Here is a 21,987-nt window from a genome sequence, read left to right as displayed (position 1 = left end):
ATGTCAAATTAAGGAATAGGAGGATTCTGTCAAATTAGGTCTTAGGCCTAACTCACAATCCAAAAGTTAGCTTAAAGGGAAGAGGATTATCCAAGCCTTATAAGGAGTTCACCATCTTGTTAACCATCGATGTGAAACTTTTGTCATTCTTTGACACTCCACCTCATGCCCAGTGCTTAGAATCTAGTGCGTGAGCAATTTTAATTCTGAGGATCCAACATCGAGTGTGTTCTAATACTATGTGAATTAGGTCTAAGACCTAATTTCACATGATATCGTAAGAGAGATGTTTAGAGTTTAGAGGTATACAGATAATTATGAACATATATGATGACATCAACCCGAATTTAAGCAGGAGGATATACTCTAGTAGAACATTTTTTTAGTCAAAGTGGGCTTGCAACAAGGTTTAATCGATTTTTGTTTATTTCAGTGATAAATGAATAGACACAACACATCCGTGTGAGATACCATGATGTATGTTATTGTGCATATGACATAATATCAACTGACAAAACATGATGAAAATTTAACTAGAGATTAAAAATTTGGAGACATAAAACCTAAAAGTCTAAAAATTATATAGTATAATGCTTGAGTATATATTGGAGTGTAAGTTCAGTGACTTAGTGCATGCGGTGACGGTGAAGGTGAAGGTGAAGATTGATATACAAATCATAATAAATAGAGGAAGTTTCAGGTATTTTAAGTCCATAATATAAAGTACATGGGAGATTGACTAAGTGAGGAAAGCGAGACTAATAAGATGGTTCGGGAATTTAAAGAGGGGGTGTATGAATGCATTAATGATGAAGTGTGAGAGGTAATTCAGTATAGTAGGCGTTAGGAGGTAGAGATAAGCTGTAACAGAACTAAATGTAGGGTAGGTGATTCGACAAAATGTGTAACATCTCCAACTTATTTAGGACATAATTCCATATTGAAAAGTTTGAACGTCGAGAATTAGGATAGAGTGCTTAGTAGTTTATGTGGGTGAGGCTGGGACCTAATCTCCTTTTCTCCTTATAATTAGTACTATTACTATTTTGAACTTGCTGTGTCTTTATTTTTATATGTTTGCTTCATTGGTCGTGTTTATCTTGTCACGTTGCTGCATTGTTACGTCGAGGGTCTATTGAAAATAATTTACTTATCTTCTATTTCGCAGAGATAAAGTTAAAATTTGGGTATATTCATTTTCTCCTAACTCTATTTTGTAAAATTATACTATATATTTGGAAATAGTAAATTTGGCTCCCACCATATATAAAAAGACGAGTGTCTGACGTAAAAAGTTGTTTTACTAAGTAAGATAAAGCAATAAGCAAGGATATAGCAGCTGCGAAAAAGTCATTGCGCCTTAGCGTATCTCCTTTCTTACTCATTAGCGCTGTTTGTTGATATTTAAAAATACTATTTTCTTCTATTTAAGATAAAAAGGTAAGAAATAGTAATATATATTATATATTAATTATCACTCTTAAAGAAAAGAGAGCAACGACAAAATCTTCAAAAAAAATAAAAATAACGTCATGATATTATCTTACCTTTAATTTCAATAAATAACTTCTAATTTCCAAGGTAAATGAGTTCAAAGGTACTTTTTATGATAGCTATGATGTGTATGATAATTATATTTATCTTATCTCAAAGTCCATTGTCTCATTTTTTTTCCCTTTATATATAAATTAGTTAATGAAGTGCACCACTTATATTAATTTTTTTTTTCATAAATTAGTTAATGAAGTGCACCACTTATATTAATTTTTTTTTTCAAAACGAAGGTATTCTTAAAGAAAAAGAAGGAACACAGACAAGCTTGGCATGTCAAGATTTTGGTCATCATAATCAAAATCTTTATTACAGACTAATCATAATTTAATTTAGTGTTTTATGGTGGACTTCGAGGAAAGATATTAATTAAAAACAAAAATATTCTTGATGTATATATACACTCTATAATCACTTTATAAACAAAAAGATATTGTCGAAATCTCATGAGTTGGGAAGTTATTAAAGTGCTAAACATAATCTATAATCACTTTATAAATGAAAATCGGGTCACCTTATTGGTACAAATAATATAAATGACTTTAATTAGTAGATACTATGTTATACTTGAATAGTTATATAATTATCTTTGTGTAAATATTTAGTCGAATTTATTGTTTATTTTAATAAAAAATTCCATTGATATGCTTGTAAGCAGTATCGATTAACCACCAAAACCTCAAAGATACTTATTTGCGATAAGTATCAAGATCATGGTCAAATTTTGAATATCACACTATTATATATTATGAGCTATTGTAAATTTGATTTGTGATAGGTTGATATTTGATACTTAATGTATTTTTTATTTTAAATAAAGATATATATATATATATATAATTTTGAATATTTTCTTACCAACTTCACCACTTTCCCACTCACCCCAATTTTTTATTTTTTTATTTTTAAATTATTTATAAATTTTTTCAAAGAAAATCTTAATCAAGCGCCCCTCCCCCCTCCAAACCAACCACTCATTGCTAAAAAAAGGAAGATTTTTGTAAAGGGTGAGGAGGGGGGAATAGGATTTAGGGAAGGATATGGTGGGAGGAGGTAGTGAAGTGGGGTAACAAAATATTATTTTTTTTATAGTTACACTTTAATCTTTAATTTTAACTATATGAATATATTTAATTTTTTTAAAGGTGAAATGTTTTGTCTATGTACAGTGTCATTTGACAATTTTAAAAAATAAAAAGCAGAAATGTGTTTTTTAAATTAAACTAATGAGTGATAGTTTAGATATGAAATTCATATTTCGAATAATTTAGGTATTAACCTTAGAAAAGACATAGTTTAAGTATGTTTTTAAGAGTTTAGTCTATTTTAAAAAACAAATTGATGTTTATATAACAATAGATCAAACGATATACACTGTATACATAGCTTAACAAGGATAAAAATGGGCCAAAGCTCAAGTTTTTAGCAGACAACAGTTCTAATGGGCGAAAACAGACCCATTTAATTTCAGTAGGGCCCATTTAGAATTAAGTCAGGTGTTGGGTCAAAGCCCAAAATATCCTCTGCAGAAAATTGGCCCAAGAAAACAGTCCAGGCGGACAAGATCTGATTTATGGGCCCTATAAGCCTAATTTGGGCATTTAATAGCTTTAAATACTTGGGGCAATTTTCCCATATGTCAAACAAAAAAAATATATTTGTATGCTATAGCAAAATTTGCATAATTGCGCTTTATAGAAAACATATAAATGCATAACACTATAAGAAAATTGTGAATTAAATAGGATTTTCCTTGGGATTAGTACAAAAATACACATGAAACTTATTTTCCTAAAAATTTTCATACTAATTCCCAAAAAAATCCCCATGTAATCCACAATTTTCTTGTAGTGTAATTCGCTATTATAAAATTGTATAAATCGCTAGTCTATTTGGCTGCAATTGTATAATTCGCTGGCCTATTTCGCTGCAATTTTTTGTATAAAATTTGCATTTGTATACAATTTATCGAAGTAAAATATTTGTATATCGTATATAAGTGTATAGGAAGAAGATATATGTTTTTGCATGTGTATATACAATTTCTCTCGCTTTGTACAAAACAGAAACACAATTTATACATTTCTGTTGTATAAAGCGAGAGAATTATATTTCGCTGCAATTGTATAATTCAGTGGTCTATTTTGCTGCAATATTTGTATAAAATTTGTAGTGTATACAATTGAATCGAAGTAAAATGTTTGTATATTGTATAATTAAGTGTATAGCACGAAGATATCTGTTTTTGCATGTATATATATATACAATTTCTCTCGCTTTATACAATGCAGAAACACAATTTATACAATTTTGTTCTATAAAGCGAGAGAGACGAACGGATGGAGAGTGACGAGCGAGAATGGGAGAGTGGCGAGCAAGAGTTTAGGGAAAGAGGTAACTGACAAATGTTTGCTATGGAGCACAATTAAATCAAACAATAGTTACTCTATTTATTTTAGATCATTAGTTTGCTATTTCGTATAATTATCCCAAATAATTATTGTATATCTATTCGACCCTAACTTTATTTGTTTAAGTTTAATCTCATTAAGTCTCCTAAAGATGCATCATTTTTGTCATTATCTTTCTTTTACTTTATTTTTTTTTATTTTCTCTAAAGTATATTAATTTATTTTTAGGTATATTTTCCAAATAGTTAAATAAGTAATTTTCTAGTGGTGGGATAACTGCGTGTTAGTTGATACTTCAAATGCCATAAAAACTTTCTCGAAGTGTCAATGAAAATCGTTTATCATTTTGCTAATTTTTTAGGTTTTATTCTATAAAGTCTTGTGCTTAAGTTTTCTTATTTTTCTCAATAAAATTATGTGTTAACTCTTTTTAAAAAAAGTATCTTTTGTAAAAGTAAAAACAAGTTTGAAATCGATTTTATTCTTTTAACACTAAATACAGATATTAGACTTGACTATTTTTAATTAATTGTTTAAGATTTTAATAATTACTTCCCTTTCCCTTTTTTCGGTCTACTTTTAATTGTCATGTTACTCTATTCGGAACTCAATTTAATTAATTTTTAAAGTTAGATTACATTAAAAATCAAACAAAATGAAAAAAATATTCTTCAATTCATTTTCATTGGCATCATTCTCAAAATCTCAAAAACAAAAACACACAAGCATATCATTTCAATGAAAATCAAGAGACCCATTTCAATTTTTGTCCGAATCAATTTACTATTGTTAAATGGATGGCTTGGAAATAATATCACAGTTGATGGAAAATATTTCAAATTTAAAAGTGGGTCTATAATTGAATCGAAAATTTCAAACTCAAATTAATTTATTGTTATTCAAAAGGGATTTTAGAAAATACAAGCCAACATTAATAGACAAAGCTTCAACTTTTAAAGCGGGTCTACAATTAAATTGAAAATTTCGAGCTCAAATAAATTTGTTATTGTTAAAAGGGGTTGAGAAAATACTATCGCCATTAATTTTCAAGCTTTAAAATGGGTCTACAATCAAATTGAATATTTCAATCTCAAATTAATTTGTTATTGTTAAAAGGGGTTGGAAATATTCTTGAAATCCATTTTGATAGAACGGAAATAGATGATATACAAAACACTCAATAACCCAGATTTTTACTTTCTCCGTCTACCTTTAATTGTCATGATTTCTATTTCTAGAGTCAAGTTATAAGAACTTTATCTAACATTTTAAGATTATCTTTAATGACATTGATATGTCAAAAGTTGCAATTTTTAATACCTTTCATATAGTTCTTGAATATTTAAATATTTTGTTTAAGGGTCTGTTTGGCCATGCGATATGGTATCATGATATGAAATTGAAGTTTTGTTTGGACGTGCGATATGGAATTTTAATGTTGTATATTTTCTCATAAACATAGAAATCCCATAAGTTCTAAAATTATTAAATAGCCTCAATTGTTTATTCAATATTATCAAATAAACAAAAAATCGTAAAATTGTATAATAAATTATTACAAAGTTATTTGTTCTCCACTTAAGTAAATGTTTCATCAATATATTTGAGTAAAAATGAAACACCTTTCACGGGCTCTTCAAGATTTTATTACTCAATAATTGTGGAGTGTGAGTTAAAGTGATTATATGTTGGTGAGAATAATAACTTTTAAAAAGTAATGATGTGATTATAAATTTTATTCAAATGTGAAATAAAATGATTATTAGATATAAATGTGGGGTTGTTTTAACAAAATATAAACTCGTGAATTAATTTTTGCATTAAAATAATTCAAACCATGTGATACCATATCATGGTTTTTGGAGAATGTGGTATCACATCTCATGATATGGAATCAGCATGAAATCGCATGTCCAAACATTGATTCCATCTCACGATACCATATCATGATATGGATCGCATGACCAAACACCTCCTAAAATATCATATTAATATAATCTAATTTAACTTTGAAGATTAGTTAAATTGATTTTCAAAAATTATAACATAACAAATAAAAATAGACAAAGGAAGTATTATGCTAAATAAAGATTGACGATTTTTTTTCGTCAGCAAGCAATAAAGTTTACGAATGTAAAGAATTCAAAAGACACAGGAGTAGCACAACTTGTTGGTGATGTTACATGTTGTGGTTGGTGGAATAGGGAAGATAAAAAGTTTGAATCGAAAAGTGAAGAAGAATGTAGTTTAGTGAATAAGCCATCTTTTTATTTTGAAAGATGAGTTCTTGATTTCATTTATTTTGGGTGTGGGTCGAATGGAATTTTAAATTTTGGATAATTAATAAGTAAAATTGGGTAAAATCATTTAGATGAAGTCATGTATCCATTCGTTAGTTTTAAGGTGTATCGATAGCTTATAGTGTAAAAATGATGATCAATGAGCTTAAACTTCAGCTCAAACTGATCAACAATGGTGTTCTTAGTTATTAGCAGAGAAGCATATACTGATCTAGGTATGAATAATGAAAGGAGACTCGAAGTACTTTCTAGTTGAGATGAGGTTGTAGCAGGATCAACGTTTAGCCTATTCCTATTTGGTTTGGTGACGAATGAATTCACGCGGTGAGATCTCATGGAATATGTTATTTGCAGAAGACATTGTTTTGATTGAAGAGACACACCCACCTTCAGTCCGTCTAGGTCTGCTTATAATTCCTTCATATATATATGATAACTTGTTCATTATAAATGGCAGGATAAATAATCTCAAAAATAACTAATATCTTTAACCAAACACAAGATGAAATAATAGTACATTTTATCCTGATATTATTTTTTCTAATTTCTCGTACTAAACAACCAGAAGTTAATTAAATTAGTTCTTCTTTGTGACTCTTTTAAATAGGGTATAGTTTCTTGCTATAGAAATACGATTCATGTCCAACCTATATACACTCTCTATGTAATTTGATGAATTATACCTTACTTCGTTGTAATTGAATTTACTTTTGCCTTTATTTAAGATCTGCCACACTCTAATTGCATATATAAAGAAAATAATATGCTTATTTAGAGATTGCAAAACTAGGTCATAAAAAATATAATTAGCTAAATCCATTCTATTTTTTTTTAGCTTAGTGAAGTCTATTTGGCCATCAAAAATTGAACTGATATGTTACTCAAACTATATTACGAGAAATCTTGTCAAAATATAAATATACTTGTACAACCAAAATAATGAAAAATATAATATTATCAATTACTATATTTTTCTATATATAAAAGAACAAATACAACAATTAAAATTTGTATATGACATTTATTTTGATGTATTCAAATTTAATTGAACCGGTCTATTTGCACCTCAGTATGCATCATTGTTTAGGTATTATTAAGAGCAAAAAGTTGTTTAAAACTTGCAAATGGCTTGTTAAGTTTGGTATTTTTACTTTATTTAAGTACGAAAAAGACAATATTTTTTATTCCTTAATAGTATAAGACATGAAGCAGAAGTTTTAGCTAAGCTAACTTTATCTCTAGGAAAAGAAGATACTTAAACCTTACCCAACAATTAAAGCCAACAACCCAACACACTTCCTCCTCATAATACACCTTCTAAAATACCCTTCACACATCTACTACTCTGGAAAAAAAACCTTTGAGTACTCCTCCTTATATTTTGTCACTTATCATCACTCTCAACCATCACCATCTACTTACTGCGCAAGGATGAAAGTCGATCTTAGTAAAATCTAAAAATACCTATTCATCAATCAAGCTAAGGACGAAAGTCGGCCTTAGTAATCTGAAGGTGGTAAGTGAAATTAGTTGACTCTCATATTCATCATCATCTGACAGTCAAGATATTCTTACTCATACCAATGCCAAAGCCGGTTTTAGGCCCAGAAAGGCGCACCAATCCATTAATTTGGTGTGCAGCTATAATCTGCACACTGTTGACCGTAGCCGTGATCATCACGGGTATGGTCGTATTCATCGGGTACATGGTGATCCGACCCAAAGTACCACAAATGAGTGTAGTAAGTGCACATTTAGACAAATTTTCCTATGACATGGCAAGTGTCTTAGTAGTCAAAGTGTCGATTGTAATCAAGGCTGAAAATGACAATTCAAAGGCCCATGCGAATTTCTACGAAACAAGTTACACACTTAGTTTCCATGGGGTTAAAATCGCGTATTTAAACGCTGATCCTTTTGATGTACCTTCAAACAAGTCGATTGACTTGTATTATCCTGTTGAGTCATCGCCGATACCGTTGAAACCTGAAGAAGGAGAAGTTGCTGAATTATTTTTGAGAAGGGGACAAGTTGTTTTTGATATAAGAGGGAATACAAGAACTAGGTGGAGAGTAGGGATTCTTGGTTCTGTTAAATTTTGGTTGCACTTAAATTGTCAACTTAAGTTTCCTTTGAATGGAACTACAATTTATCCAAAATGCAGCACAAAATCCAGATGATCATTTGATTGGGAGTTCAACTTAGGTATTTTTTGTTTCCTTTGATAATTAGTAATCATGCATCACTTAATTATCTTGTTATTTTGATTGATTTTTTTTTTTTTTGGATGTAATTAGATTCTTTCTTGAAAGAAGTAATCATCAATATTCTACCTTTGAGAACATAATACAATATGATATATTTAATTATGATGGAATATGAATTAGAATATTTAAGGATTATTTTAAATTGAAATATGTATTTATCAAATTAATTCATTTTTGAAATTGAAAAAGTTTATTTGTATTGAAATTTGATTAATCTGATTATCACTCTTCCATTAAGAAATTTTCCATATTAAGCTTCTAAGAATTTACACACTTAATAGTCAATATCAATGAAGTATTTGTCTAAATTGTCATTGTTCCTCCCATAAATGTTACATTTTTATTTAATAAACCCCCAATAATTAGTGAAAAAGAAATAAAATTTCTTAGCCATTTACGAAATGAACGAAGCTTACGTGTAAAAATAAAGTGACTATGGTCTTACATTTTAAAATTGAAAATCAAACTTTTTCATATTCCAACGAACGACAAAAGGGGGAAAAAAATCTTAATGAAGAAGTAAAAGAGAACAATTTGAAATTTTCTATGTAATTGGCACCTTTTTAATAGTATTTTTTTTTAAATAATATATATAATATGTAAGCACTATGGAAAAAGTAATAGTAAAAAGCCATTGTGCGGAAGCTTTCTGCCTAATTTGTCCACAAGCAACCAAAAGTGAGCTAATTAGTGGCCCATACATACATGCAATGTGTGCTCTCGTCTTAACCATTAAGTAATCTAATATTTCTTTCGTTTTATTTTATATAATATAATTTAATTTAACATAACTTGTAATGTCAAATGATTGATAATTATCTTGTTATTATACATCATTTTATTAATGTTTCTTTTGTAAATTTTAACTTTATCAAGCAATTTAAATATATTTAGTTTTAAAATACGTTTATACTTTATATTACTTTATTCATTTTGACTTGCTTTATTTAATAAGTAAAATGAAAATTCATTTTCCACCAAAAAAAAAAGCAAAAGGAAAGGAGAAAAAAATGGAGGGAATTAAATTGAAAACTTTTGAAAGTACTAAAAAAGTATATAGTTTTACTAATTCCCCACTAACCTTTTATTAACTTCACTAAGGTATAAAATAATTTTCTTGAAGAGTATATAGTCTGTTTTTATACCTTTCTTTTTTCGTGTCTATTTTTCAACCATGGAAAAAAAGAGTTTCTTTTTCCTATGTTTTCGTCACTCGTACTTTATCCCTCAATTTTTCACTAAAAAGGGAAGATATTATAAATAAATTATTTTTTAACTTTTAATATTATCCTTAGCAAAATTATCCAGTCAAGTAAATATTTTGGGTCTTAAGCTTCAAAAGATAATATTATCTTAAGGACTTGTTTGTTATGAGGGATAAGAAATACTTAATTTTTAAGATATAAAATCAAGGAATAAATCATTTTTCAAAATTATTTATCTCAAAATGCAGTGCTATTTTTATTTTAAATTAAGAATGAATTGATAATCCTAAGAGTATTAATCTAAAAATTTAGTCATTCTCCAATCAAAGGAGCCCTAATAAATTGTGTTCATTCTCCAATCAAAGGAGCCCTAAAATATTCCTTCGTACCAATATACAAATTGCAGATTTATTTGAGATTTTTTTTTCTTGGGGAGATTTAGTTAAACTAGAAAATACGTCCATTAGGTTTTTTGTTAGTTTCGGCATAATATTAGAAGTGTACAAAATCAAATTGAAAAACAAATCAAATTACAATTCGAGTCAAAATGGAAAAAACTCGATTAATAATTTGGTATTAAAAAAAAAATCAACTATATTTGGGATGATTTGATTTTAACTAAAAAAAAAAGTCAACCTGAATATAACACCCCAAGTGTGTACGTTATCCTTTACTCCATACCGAAAGCTTACGAGTCCAAATTTAAAAGTCTTATTGTGACAATTCTTATATTCAAAAATATCAATATATATAGGGAAAAGGGTCAAATATGCCCCTAAACTATTCGAAAAGGTTTAGATATACTCCGCTTTAATGTTTGGTCCATTTATACTGTCGCCGTCCAACTTTTGGTCTACATATGCCCTTTTGGGCGTTAGTTGACCAACTCGAAATATCCAACTCATTTTACTTTTATTTAAATGCCAAATGGATTTTCCACGTCATTTTTATGTATTATCACTTGACATTTATATTCGAGGGAAAAGGATCAAATATGCCCCTAAATTATTCAAAAAGATCTAAATATACTCCCGTTTAAAATTTGTTCCATTTATATTAATTTGAATTGATTGTTTCCTTTAATTATGGGAGTAATACGTAATTAGTGGATACATCTTATCAACTGATATCATTAAAACTATTAATGAGAGAGGTTGAACTTTATCTTCTTCATCAAATCATTCTTTTGAATCATAAAACTTCGAGATTTCTTTTGTAAATGGCGAATATCACAATATTGTTGATGCATTTTGGTTCATGGGTCTCTGAAATTGATATGAAAATTATAGAATTGATGAAATACTTTTGAGAGATAGTGCAAACTATAACGATCTGATGGTTCATATTTCAAAACAATTAAAATCAGTTGTACTCGGAAAAAAGTGGAAATTAAATACACAATAGAAGGCAATCTTACTCCAATGTAAATCCGAAACGAGATGGGCATGATATTCTTTTATGAAATTAAAAGGACATCAAACAAATTACGAATTGTATCCATTGAGCATAACAACAAAAGATCATAATTTTTGGATGTAGCATTAATAATAAAATTTCGTTTGAGCTAGATACATCAATAGTATTTCGAACAAATAGCAATTAAATCATGTGTATCTTATTATGCGTGCATCTAATAATAATGTTGAGTAAATACATGAAATTAATGTGTCATAAATTTATAGTTTTTCTCGAACAATTAAACGACCTCATGTTTAAGAGTAATGAATTTTGTGTATATTTTGTAAACAGTTATTCCTGAAAATAATGTAGTAGATATACCTAAGAAAAATGTCTAGAATTTTTATTGTGTTTATCTCTATAGATAATATATATCTCAAATATTTAATGTTCATTAACAAACCCTTTAACAAGATTGATATATTTTTTGAGTTATCAGCTATTAAAATGAAGTGTAAATTTTATATATAGCATTTTATACAGTAATATTATCAAATTATTACATTAGAGTTTCAATTTCATTATGTAGCATTTAATATCTCATTTTATAGCATTTTATTAATAATTATATTGTTAATTATAATTTATTAAAAAAAGTTGTTATTAACAATTAATTAAAAATTAAAGGGATAAAGTAATAATGGATAATGAATGTTAATAATTAACACACTGACAACACAAATTATGAAACTTTTGTTTATTTATTAATTGTTACATTTAATGTAGGTAACACGTTTTTAAATATGAATAGTTGCACTTTTTAGAGAGTTTAATTAAAGTTAAATATATGATTAACACGTTTTAGGGATATTAAACATTTTCAAATTATCATCATTGCTTTAAATAGCTCTAGTTAGTTAAAATAATATTATTTTTTGAATTAATTCCTTAAAAAACCCAACCAGATACTAACAAATATTTTTGGATTTTCAGAATATTTTCAGATTGTCATTTTCAAACATATTTGATCAACGTTACAAGTAGTCTTCTTTCCAAAATTTCACAATTATTTTCAGATTACATTCAACGTATAAGTCATATTTTCTAAAAATTCAAGAATATTTTCATAGTTGCATATTTCACTTCTTTTTTTAGTAACCTGATAAATTTTGGCGTACAATATATGTTTCTATTTAAATTAGGGATAATGCACAATTACCCCCTCAACCTATGCCCAAAATCTCAGAGACACACTTATACTTTACTAAGATCTTATTACCCCTAAACTTATTTTATCAATAATTTTCTACCTCTTTTCGACTTACGTGGCATATTATTATCATCTCATAGCACATCAATTAATAATATATTAATTAAAAACAAAATAAAAACCCTTAAGTCAATCAACTAAAAGAATTTAAATCATTGATTCAGATACATAATAGAATTGAAAACAAATATATAATGGAATTGACTAAATATGATTTTACATATTGTTATGGTGAGTGAAAGAGGGTCGATTTATTTTTCTCGCACACCACTCTAGGCAGTCTTACAGCGTCTGTAATACTTCAGCCTACTTACATCCACAGAATTGACTAAGTATAGAAATACTTAAACAGCAATGTCAAACAATAAACAGGCAGCGTTTACAAGACTAAGTCCCAACCTTTATTAATCAATAATTAATACAAAGGGAAGGCTTCACAAATCAGTCTAAGGCTAGAAAAGTTTCTGTCCCATGCCTTAGACGAATTTCCACCTTAAATCAAAATTCTGCACAATGGCAGTTACAAGCGGTTACATGCGGCGGTTACACATGACACCTGTCCGACACATGTCAGCCCAGGGTTCAAAACTAACTTTCCAACAGCTATATTTCCAACAGATAGAATCTAATTCAAATTACATTCTTATCTACACGAAATACTAATATTCTAACACTTAGAATATTTCAGGCTTCATTCCAACACTTAGAATAATCCTGCTAGCTTCCAACACTTAGAATATTTTAGCTGTCTTCCACACTTAGTTTTATTTCAGCAATTTCGGGTGAACTGCCTTTGTCTTTGACCTTGCCAAGTCTTCACAGCTTTGCTTCATCAAGTCAACATGCTGTCTTGCCAACGCCCTTAGCCCGCACGTAAACCATGCACGTTCAAGCTGCCTTGCCAACACCCAAGCACTTTGAACTTGTGTTGCACTGTTTTGCCATCATTCATGCCAAGACCAATGCCCAAGTCCTTGGCATGTCTGCACGTAGTTAGATCAAGTAGATTGCGGGTCTAACAGACCACCCTCACCACTTGAACTCGATGTCCTCATCGAGACTGTTTTGAGATAGTCATCGATTTGAGCATCAAACTGCCATAGGTCTTTTGCTTTCTCCCAAACAGCATCTGCTGCACTCTTGCCTTTCCAATGGACCAAGAACTCAGTCTTAGTATTCTTCTTACTTGTGCCCAAAACCCGGTGATCAAGGATCTTCTCAATTTCGGCATCATACTGTGTAGGTACTGATGGAGGAGCCCTCTTTGATCTGTTCCTGTCCGGATCATCTTCATCTGCAAAGTAAGGTTTCAAGAAACTCACATGGAAGGTGGGGTGAATTTTCAACCTTTCTGGCAGCTTCAACCTATAAGCAACTTCGCCCACTCATTTTACCACTTCGAATGGACCATCATACTTAGGTATCAAACCCCGATGTCTGGTCTTACTTACAATCTGTTTCCAGATTTGTGGGGTAAGTTTCAGCAACACCTTGTCCCCCACACTGAACTCAACTGAGCGACGATGCTGGTCAGCATACTTCTTCATGCGCTGCTGAGCCTTGCGCAAGCTATCTTGTGCCTCAGATAACATTTCAAGTCTGTCCCTTGCAACTTTGTATGCTGCTGGACACTTTCCCTGATTTTTAGATTTAGCAACATCTAATGGCGTCATAGGCTGTTTGCCTAAGACGATTTCAAAAGGACTCATTTCTGTTGCAGACGACTTGTGCAGATTATAGCAAAACTGCGCAGTGTCTAACAATGCCACCCAATTCCGTTGACTTGCAGTCACATAATGCCTCAAGTACTCTTCCAACAAATGATTAATTCTTTCCGTCTGTCCATCTGTTTGTGGGTGATTTGCAGTAGAAAATTTTAATTCAGTTCCCATCATATTGAACAATGCTGTCCAAAATCTACCCGTGAACCTTGTGTCTCTATCACTCACAATGTCAGCCGGAACACCAAAGTATTTAATCACATGTTTATAGAATAACTCAGCAGCAACTTCAGATGAGCATAACTCAGGAGCAGCAATAAAAACAGAATATTTTGAAAACCTGTCAACTATCACCATGATAGATGCTTTGCCATCTACTTTAGGGAATCCAGAAATGAAATCCATGCTTACCGATAGCCATGGCCTTTCAGGAATAGGCAAAGGTTGCAGCAACCCTGCTTCCTTTTTACGTTCTGTCTTGTCAACTTGACAAACATGACAAGTCTTAACGTACGCTTCTATATCGTCTTCCATTTTCGGCCAAAAATACACACGAGACAGTAAGGCTAACATCCTTTCAACGCCTGGATGTCCAGCCCAAGCGGAGTCATGCGCTTCTTTCATCAAGTCTTTGCGCAACCCGCCCTGATTTGGCACAACGATTCTCCCCCCTTTAAAATAGAGCAGATCGTCCTCGATCCAATACCGTCTCATTGTGCCGTCCTGTACCTGACCCATCCATTTGACATATAACGAATCATTTGCAGCACACAACCTGATTCTATCATAGAAATCAGTTTCCAGTTTTGAAATTGAATATACTGCAACAAACACTTCTTTCCTACTCAGCGCATCAGCAACCTGGTTGTGTTTTCCTGGTTTATGTTCCCACATGAAATCATATTCTGCCAGGAATTCTTGCCACCGTGCTTGTTTAGGACTCAACTTTTTCTGTGTTTTGAAGAATGTATTTGCTACATTATCAGTTCTTACCACAAATCGAGTGCCTAAGAGATAGACTCTCCAAACCTGCAAACAGTGTACCACCGCAACCATTTCTTTCTCATGTGTTGAGTATCTTTGTTCAGCATCATTCAACTTTCTACTTTCGAAGGCTACTGGATGACCTTCCTGCACTAATACGCCACCAATCGTCTTGTCTGACGCATCAGTGTGTACTTCAAACGGTAACTCAAAATCAGGCAATTTGAGTATAGGTTCTGATGCAATAGCATTCTTTAAATTTTGAAATGCTTTTTCACACTGTTCGGACCAAACCCATTTTGCATCTTTCTTCAACAGATCTGTCAAAGACGCTGCCTTCTTTGAGTAACCAGCAATAAACTTTCGATAATAGTTAGCCAAGCCAAGAAACGACCTCAAATCCTTCACATGACGAGGTGCCTGCCAATCAACAATGGCCTGCACTTTCTTAGGATCCATTCGAACTTGGTTTTTACTAACAAGATGCCCCAAGAATTTTATCTCTTGTTGAGCAAATTCACACTTTTCCATCTTGACATAAAGTGTGTATTTTCTCAATTGAGACAGAACCAGACTTAGGTGATTAACATGTTCTTCCAACGTTCGACTATATATAACAATATCATCTAAGTAAACAACAACGAAGTCATCAAGATAGTCAAACAGTACATTGTTCATTAAATTGCAGAATGTTGCCGGGGCATTAGTCAGCCCGAACGGCATTACAAGGAATTCATAGGAACCATATCTAGTTACACATGTTGTTTTTGGTTCATCACCCTCTGCTATCCTAACTTGCCAATAGCCTGCCCTCAAATCAAGTTTTGTGAACCAGCATGCCTTGCTTAACCTGTCCATTAAATCTTGCACCAATGGAACCGGATATTTGTTCTTTATAGTTGCCTTATTCAGCGCCCGGTAGTCTACACACATTCTCATTGTTCCATCCTGTTTCTTTTGAAATAGAACAGGGGCGCCATATGGAGCCTTAGACGGCTGAATCAATCCAGCATCTAGCAATTCATTCAATTGTTTGCGTAGTTCAACCAATTCTTTAGGAGCCATACGATAAGGAGCCTGTGCAGGGGCAACCGTACCAGGCAGCAACTCAATCTTGTGATCAATATCCCTCCTTGGTGGTAATTTCTTTGGTAATTCAGGTGGCATAACATCAGCATACTGTTTAAGTAATTCAGCAACACAATCAGGCACTTCCATCTTCACATCAGGTTTAATTTCGACCAAGGCAGCAAGTATAGTTTCATCACCCTTCTTTAGCCCTTTGTCAATCGACATAGCAGACAACAACATTTCCTTGTCTTTCTTCTTCGCAACTTTATTAATGTTTCCAAACGGATGAACACCCTTCAGAAAACCAGCATCACTTCCACTCATTACCATCACTCCATCTAAGTGAGGAAACGGAACAAACTGGTATTTTCTTAGGAAATCAATCCCAAGTATAATTTCAAAGTCTCCAAGCGGCATCACCATCAAATTATGTTTTCCCACCCAATTTCCAGTCGACATAGACACACTATAAGCCATGCCCACAATGGCTTGTGCCTTAGCATTGACTGTCTTTACGTAGGAAGGGCTTTTAGACAACTTCAGCCCCAATTTTGTAGCAATCTTCACATCTACAAACGTGTGTGTGGCCCCTGTATCAACCATTGCCATCACACATTGTTCCTTCACTTTCATTTCTATATGAATTAAGGAAGCATGAGGATTCGAAGTGCTAGAGATCTCTCCAACATTATTGATCCCCATAATGTGATTGAAGGATAATCCCAATGGGTTTGCCATTGCAGCCACAATTTCTTCATCCTCCTCCCTTTGATTCACATTACCAGCAAGCAAAGCATTCACTTTTTCCCGGTTTGGACAAGATTTGGCCAAATGAGGACCACCACAAGTCCAACAGCCTTTAGAGTTTCCATCTTTACTCTTGGGTCTGTCTTTCCCATCCTTCATTTGTGCCTTTCCTTTATCGTTTGCATTCTCTTTACGACTATCCTTTCTCCATTCCCCTTTCTTTTCATTCTTTTTCTTATTTTTCGAAGTAGAAGGGACATCTGTCGAAGGACGAGTCGTCCGAAAATCTACCAACGAATCAGCAGCAGCAATTGCCCCAGGCAGATCTTTAACATTCTGCCTTCGTAGTTCGTTTTGAGCCCAGCCTTGCATGCCCGAAATGAAATTGTGAAGTTTATCCTCATCAGACATATTTTGTATGTCTAACATCACAGAGGTAAATTCTTTTATATATTCCCTCACTGAACCCGTCTGCCTTAACCTTTTCAATTTATCCCTTGCAAGCCAAGATGCATTGCTAGGAAGAAATTGATCGCGCATTTCTTTTATAAGCTTATCCCATGTATCAATTCTAGGACGACCAGCACTTACGTCATCTGCATTACGAGTCCTCCACCAAAGTTTCGCATCACCCGACAAGTACATTGTGGTAATGTTTAACTTATCGGCGTCCGGCACCCTTGCAGCGGTAAAGTACTGTTCCATGTCCCATATGAAGTTTTCAAGTTCTTTAGCACTCCTTGCGCCACTGAAGGCTTTAGGGTCTGGAATCTTAACCTTAGATGATTCAACACGAGTCGAACTCAACGTAGCCACAGCCCGACACAAAACGACGAGTTCTGCACGAAGGTTCTCATTTTCCTTCTGCAGTCCCTCTAGTTTCTGTGTAGTTGTAGCACGAAAGTCCAAGATTTCAGTGATGTGATTATCAACATTTTGTCGATATCCACCAATTTCTCCCTGAACTTTCTCAGCGTCCACTCTCAACTCAATGATTTGTGTGAATAAATCCACAAACGTAGGGTCTGCCAGAACGTCTTCAGTAAACCCGATGAAGGATTCAATTTTTCGTGCCAACTCCCATAGTTCTGCGTTTTTCACCATTGTTTAACCTTGCTCTGATACCAATTGAAAGAGGGTCGATTTATTTTTCTCGCACACCACTCTAGGCAGTCTTACAGCGTCTGTAATACTTCAGCCTACTTACATCCACAGAATTGACTAAGTATAGAAATACTTAAACAGCAATGTCAAACAATAAACAGGCAGCGTTTACAAGACTAAGTCCCAACCTTTATTAATCAATAATTAATACAAAGGGAAGGCTTCACAAATCAGTCTAAGGCTAGAAAAGTTTCTGTCCCATGCCTTAGACGAATTTCCACCTTAAATCAAAATTCTGCACAATGGCAGTTACAAGCGGTTACATGCGGCGGTTACACATGACACCTGTCCGACACATGTCAGCCCAGGGTTCAAAACTAACTTTCCAACAGCTATATTTCCAACAGATAGAATCTAATTCAAATTACATTCTTATCTACACGAAATACTAATATTCTAACACTTAGAATATTTCAGGCTTCATTCCAACACTTAGAATAATCCTGCTAGCTTCCAACACTTAGAATATTTTAGCTGTCTTCCACACTTAGTTTTATTTCAGCAATTTCGGGTGAACTGCCTTTGTCTTTGACCTTGCCAAGTCTTCACAGCTTTGCTTCATCAAGTCAACATGCTGTCTTGCCAACGCCCTTAGCCCGCACGTAAACCATGCACGTTCAAGCTGCCTTGCCAACACCCAAGCACTTTGAACTTGTGTTGCACTGTTTTGCCATCATTCATGCCAAGACCAATGCCCAAGTCCTTGGCATGTCTGCACGTAGTTAGATCAAGTAGATTGCGGGTCTAACAGTGAGATACATGGGGAAGTGCGAATGAGATACAAGCTTGTTTTGTGAATTTGGAGTAAATAATTGTTAGTATTACGCATATTATTATGTGCTTATGGTTGTTGGTAGTAAATAATTGTTCAAACAACCCCCAGATAAACTGAATGTTAAGTCGTGGGATCACCACGACCTTCCATATTAATTACCTAGAATGTGGACATATGTCTATTTTAGACAAACATTCTATCGGATCGTTCGCCTACACCACATGCATATCGCGTTTTTTGAGGCTAGGATCGGTGTGTTCGCCGTATCGGACGGTGCTTGCATGGTGTGCATTTAATTTCTCGGTTTGATTTAGATTTTTATATTTTTATTTTAAAAAAGTGTAATCCAATTAGAACTGAAATTGATTTGGTTTTTCTATTTTTGATTTAGTTAATCATTTATTATGTTTCTAATTATTAATTAACTAAAACTCAAATCAATTTTTGGCTACAATTGCCTTTTTTTTTATTAAATATAATTGCATTACATTTATTATCATGTGATTACCTGCTGAGCTTACGAGGGCTCGGGTAGAGTGCTACAGTAAGCTATTAATTCTATTTAGGGTACTGACATCATATCATAATTATAATATTATTTTTTATTAGGTGGACCCATTCTCATATGTTGTTATCAGGTGGACCCATTCTCGTATGGTGTTATCAGGTGGACCCATTCTTGTATGTTGTTATCAGGTGGACCCATTCTCGTATGTGTGGTCGAGTTCAGCTTATGGTTGATACTTTACATAGTTTATGGGTTTGTCAGGCATCTTTGGGGGGGGGGGGGGCGGGAGGGCTGGCCGGTGGCAGGTGGGTGGGAGGAGGTCAGGGATCAAATTGAAAATATTTTTTTAAAATTGACGTCTTTTGAAAAAAATGTAATTTTAAATTAGAGAAGAATTTTAGAAAATGTTTTTCTTAATTTTTGAAGGGAAGTCATTTTTTTTAATTTCGAGAAAAATAAGTTGATTTGAAAAATAATTTCCAAAACTTTCAACCAAACATGAAAAAATTGAAAAATATTTTACAAAAAATGTTTTCCTTCATACCAAACACACTCTATATATATAATTTTTAAAATTTATTTAGACATAAAACTATTTATTTTAATGTAATTTTTAAATGTTAGTTATATATTTTCTATAATTTTTTTGATATATCTTTTTTCGAGTTTTGAGATTTAGATTTTTAAATGGTTTAATTAAAAAGTTATCCATTGATAGTAATAATTCTAATGAAATTCAATTCAAAAGCAAATTAATATTAATACTAACGAGGTAAATTAATTCAATACTAAGGATGACAATAATGTTAAATATTTATTTTTTAATTTTATATTAATTTAGATATTTAAATACGTAATCTAATTTTTTTTTTGATTAACTTAATATTTATAAGACTTATTTTAGCATCATTTAGTTCTTTTTAAATTATGATCATTTTCAATATGACTTAGTAGTTTGCATTATTTTTCATATGATTCATTATTATTTTTTTTATTGAATATTTTAGTGTCATTATTCATCTCATATTTTGTGTTATTTTTCTTAAGAAACATCTTAGATAGTTATATTTTTGTTAGACTAAAGAAATATTTAGAGAACAATTTAATTATATATTTGGATAAACACTTTAGCAAACAAATTCAAAACAAAAAATCCAATATTTAGAAATTTAAAAATTTAACACAAATAATTTGAATCGGTAAGCTGATGTGCCATTACTGGGTTCCATCCTCTGGCAATTATCGACTCGGGAATGAATATTAAAAAAGTTCAAACTAATTCAATCGCGTAGACCCTCTCTATCACATAACCATACTATTTATCATCTCATACTTATTCTCAACCATAACTAAGGGAAGAGTATGACTAAAAGTACATTTGATTTAGATGTTCGCAATTTTATATTGTATATATTTATTTTTATTCACATTGAATGTTTATAATAAATTAATATATGCATATTATATGTTAAAATTTATTATTTATTTTATTGCATTAAATCACAAATTATTAGAAATTATATTAATTTATTATAAATAACTGTACGGATAAATTTTTTTTCATATACTTAATTTATATTATAATTGAAGTTCAGTTTTGACAAATAATTGCACATGAAGCCCTGTTATTGTCAAAAAATAAATTTGTTAAACAACGTTAGGCAGGCGGCCGCCAGTCACGAGAGAAAATAACACGTGAAAAATGTTTGTGGCTAGAAAACTGGTTAAAATGATATATTATTATGTTGTTTTATATTTTTAAATATTTTTGTTTTTTTTAGTTTTAATAATTTTTAGTAAAAAATAAAAAATTATTTATTTAAAATAAAAATATATTATGAAATTTTAAAATTCAAATCAAATTCTAATCAATTTTTTTAACGGTTGAGTATTATCCACGTCAAAGCTTCACGTGGTTTTGCTTATCCAATTATTGTCGGACAATAAATTTGTTGAACTCATATGACTTTTGGTTAGACATCTTTAATTCGACACTATTTTACTCTTTAAATTTTTGGAATTTTTTTTAATTTTTTAAGTAATTAATTTTATATTTTACTTTCTAAAAAAATATTTTTTTATCTTTTAATATTATATTATTATTTCTATTCTATCTTATTTTCTTATTCCACACTAATAAATTTTTTATTTCTTTTTTTTCAATAATTATTTTATTATTTTTTATTTGATTCAAAATTTTATTGTGTAGTTTTTATTTAATATAAAATTATATTTTATTTTAAATTTTAAATAAAATAAATTGTAAATTTTTTTATATAAAATATATAAATTAATAAACGGATTCAAATAAAAGTGAAATACAATTACATAACCATTACACAAATAAAAGTGAAATATAATAACATAACCATTATATAAATATTCAATTTCTGAAATTATTAAGTTGTTCCTACAAATGTTCTATTAATGCATTACGGCATTCAAAATGAGCATCTTTGTTCTTAATTTTTTTATGTCTAACTAGAGTTATTTAAATCGGAGATTTTCATCTACCACCATTTCCATCGTTCGAGTTGGAGCCGCTACAACAACTTGAGTTGGTGTACTAAGATCACGTTGATCCTCAATTATCATGTTGTGAAATATAATGCATG

At 31.4% G+C, this 21,987-nt stretch overlaps 1 protein-coding gene across 1 annotated transcript; it reads left to right on the top strand.

Annotated features, from left to right (window-relative positions):
* The first annotated feature begins 7,488 nt into the window (after positions 1–7,488).
* On the top strand, positions 7,489–8,631 carry LOC101255910 (NDR1/HIN1-like protein 12). Its single transcript, XM_004245974.5, has one exon. The coding sequence runs from the start codon at positions 7,846–7,848 to the stop codon at positions 8,440–8,442; it is 597 nt and encodes a 198-aa protein (XP_004246022.1). The 5' UTR covers positions 7,489–7,845; the 3' UTR covers positions 8,443–8,631.
* The last annotated feature ends 13,356 nt before the right edge of the window (positions 8,632–21,987 follow it).

The sequence above is a fragment of the Solanum lycopersicum genome, chromosome 8 (genome assembly GCF_036512215.1).
Source record: "Solanum lycopersicum chromosome 8, SLM_r2.1".
NCBI classification, from domain to species: domain Eukaryota; kingdom Viridiplantae; phylum Streptophyta; class Magnoliopsida; order Solanales; family Solanaceae; genus Solanum; species Solanum lycopersicum.
This window is presented reverse-complemented; position numbering and strand designations above follow the sequence as displayed.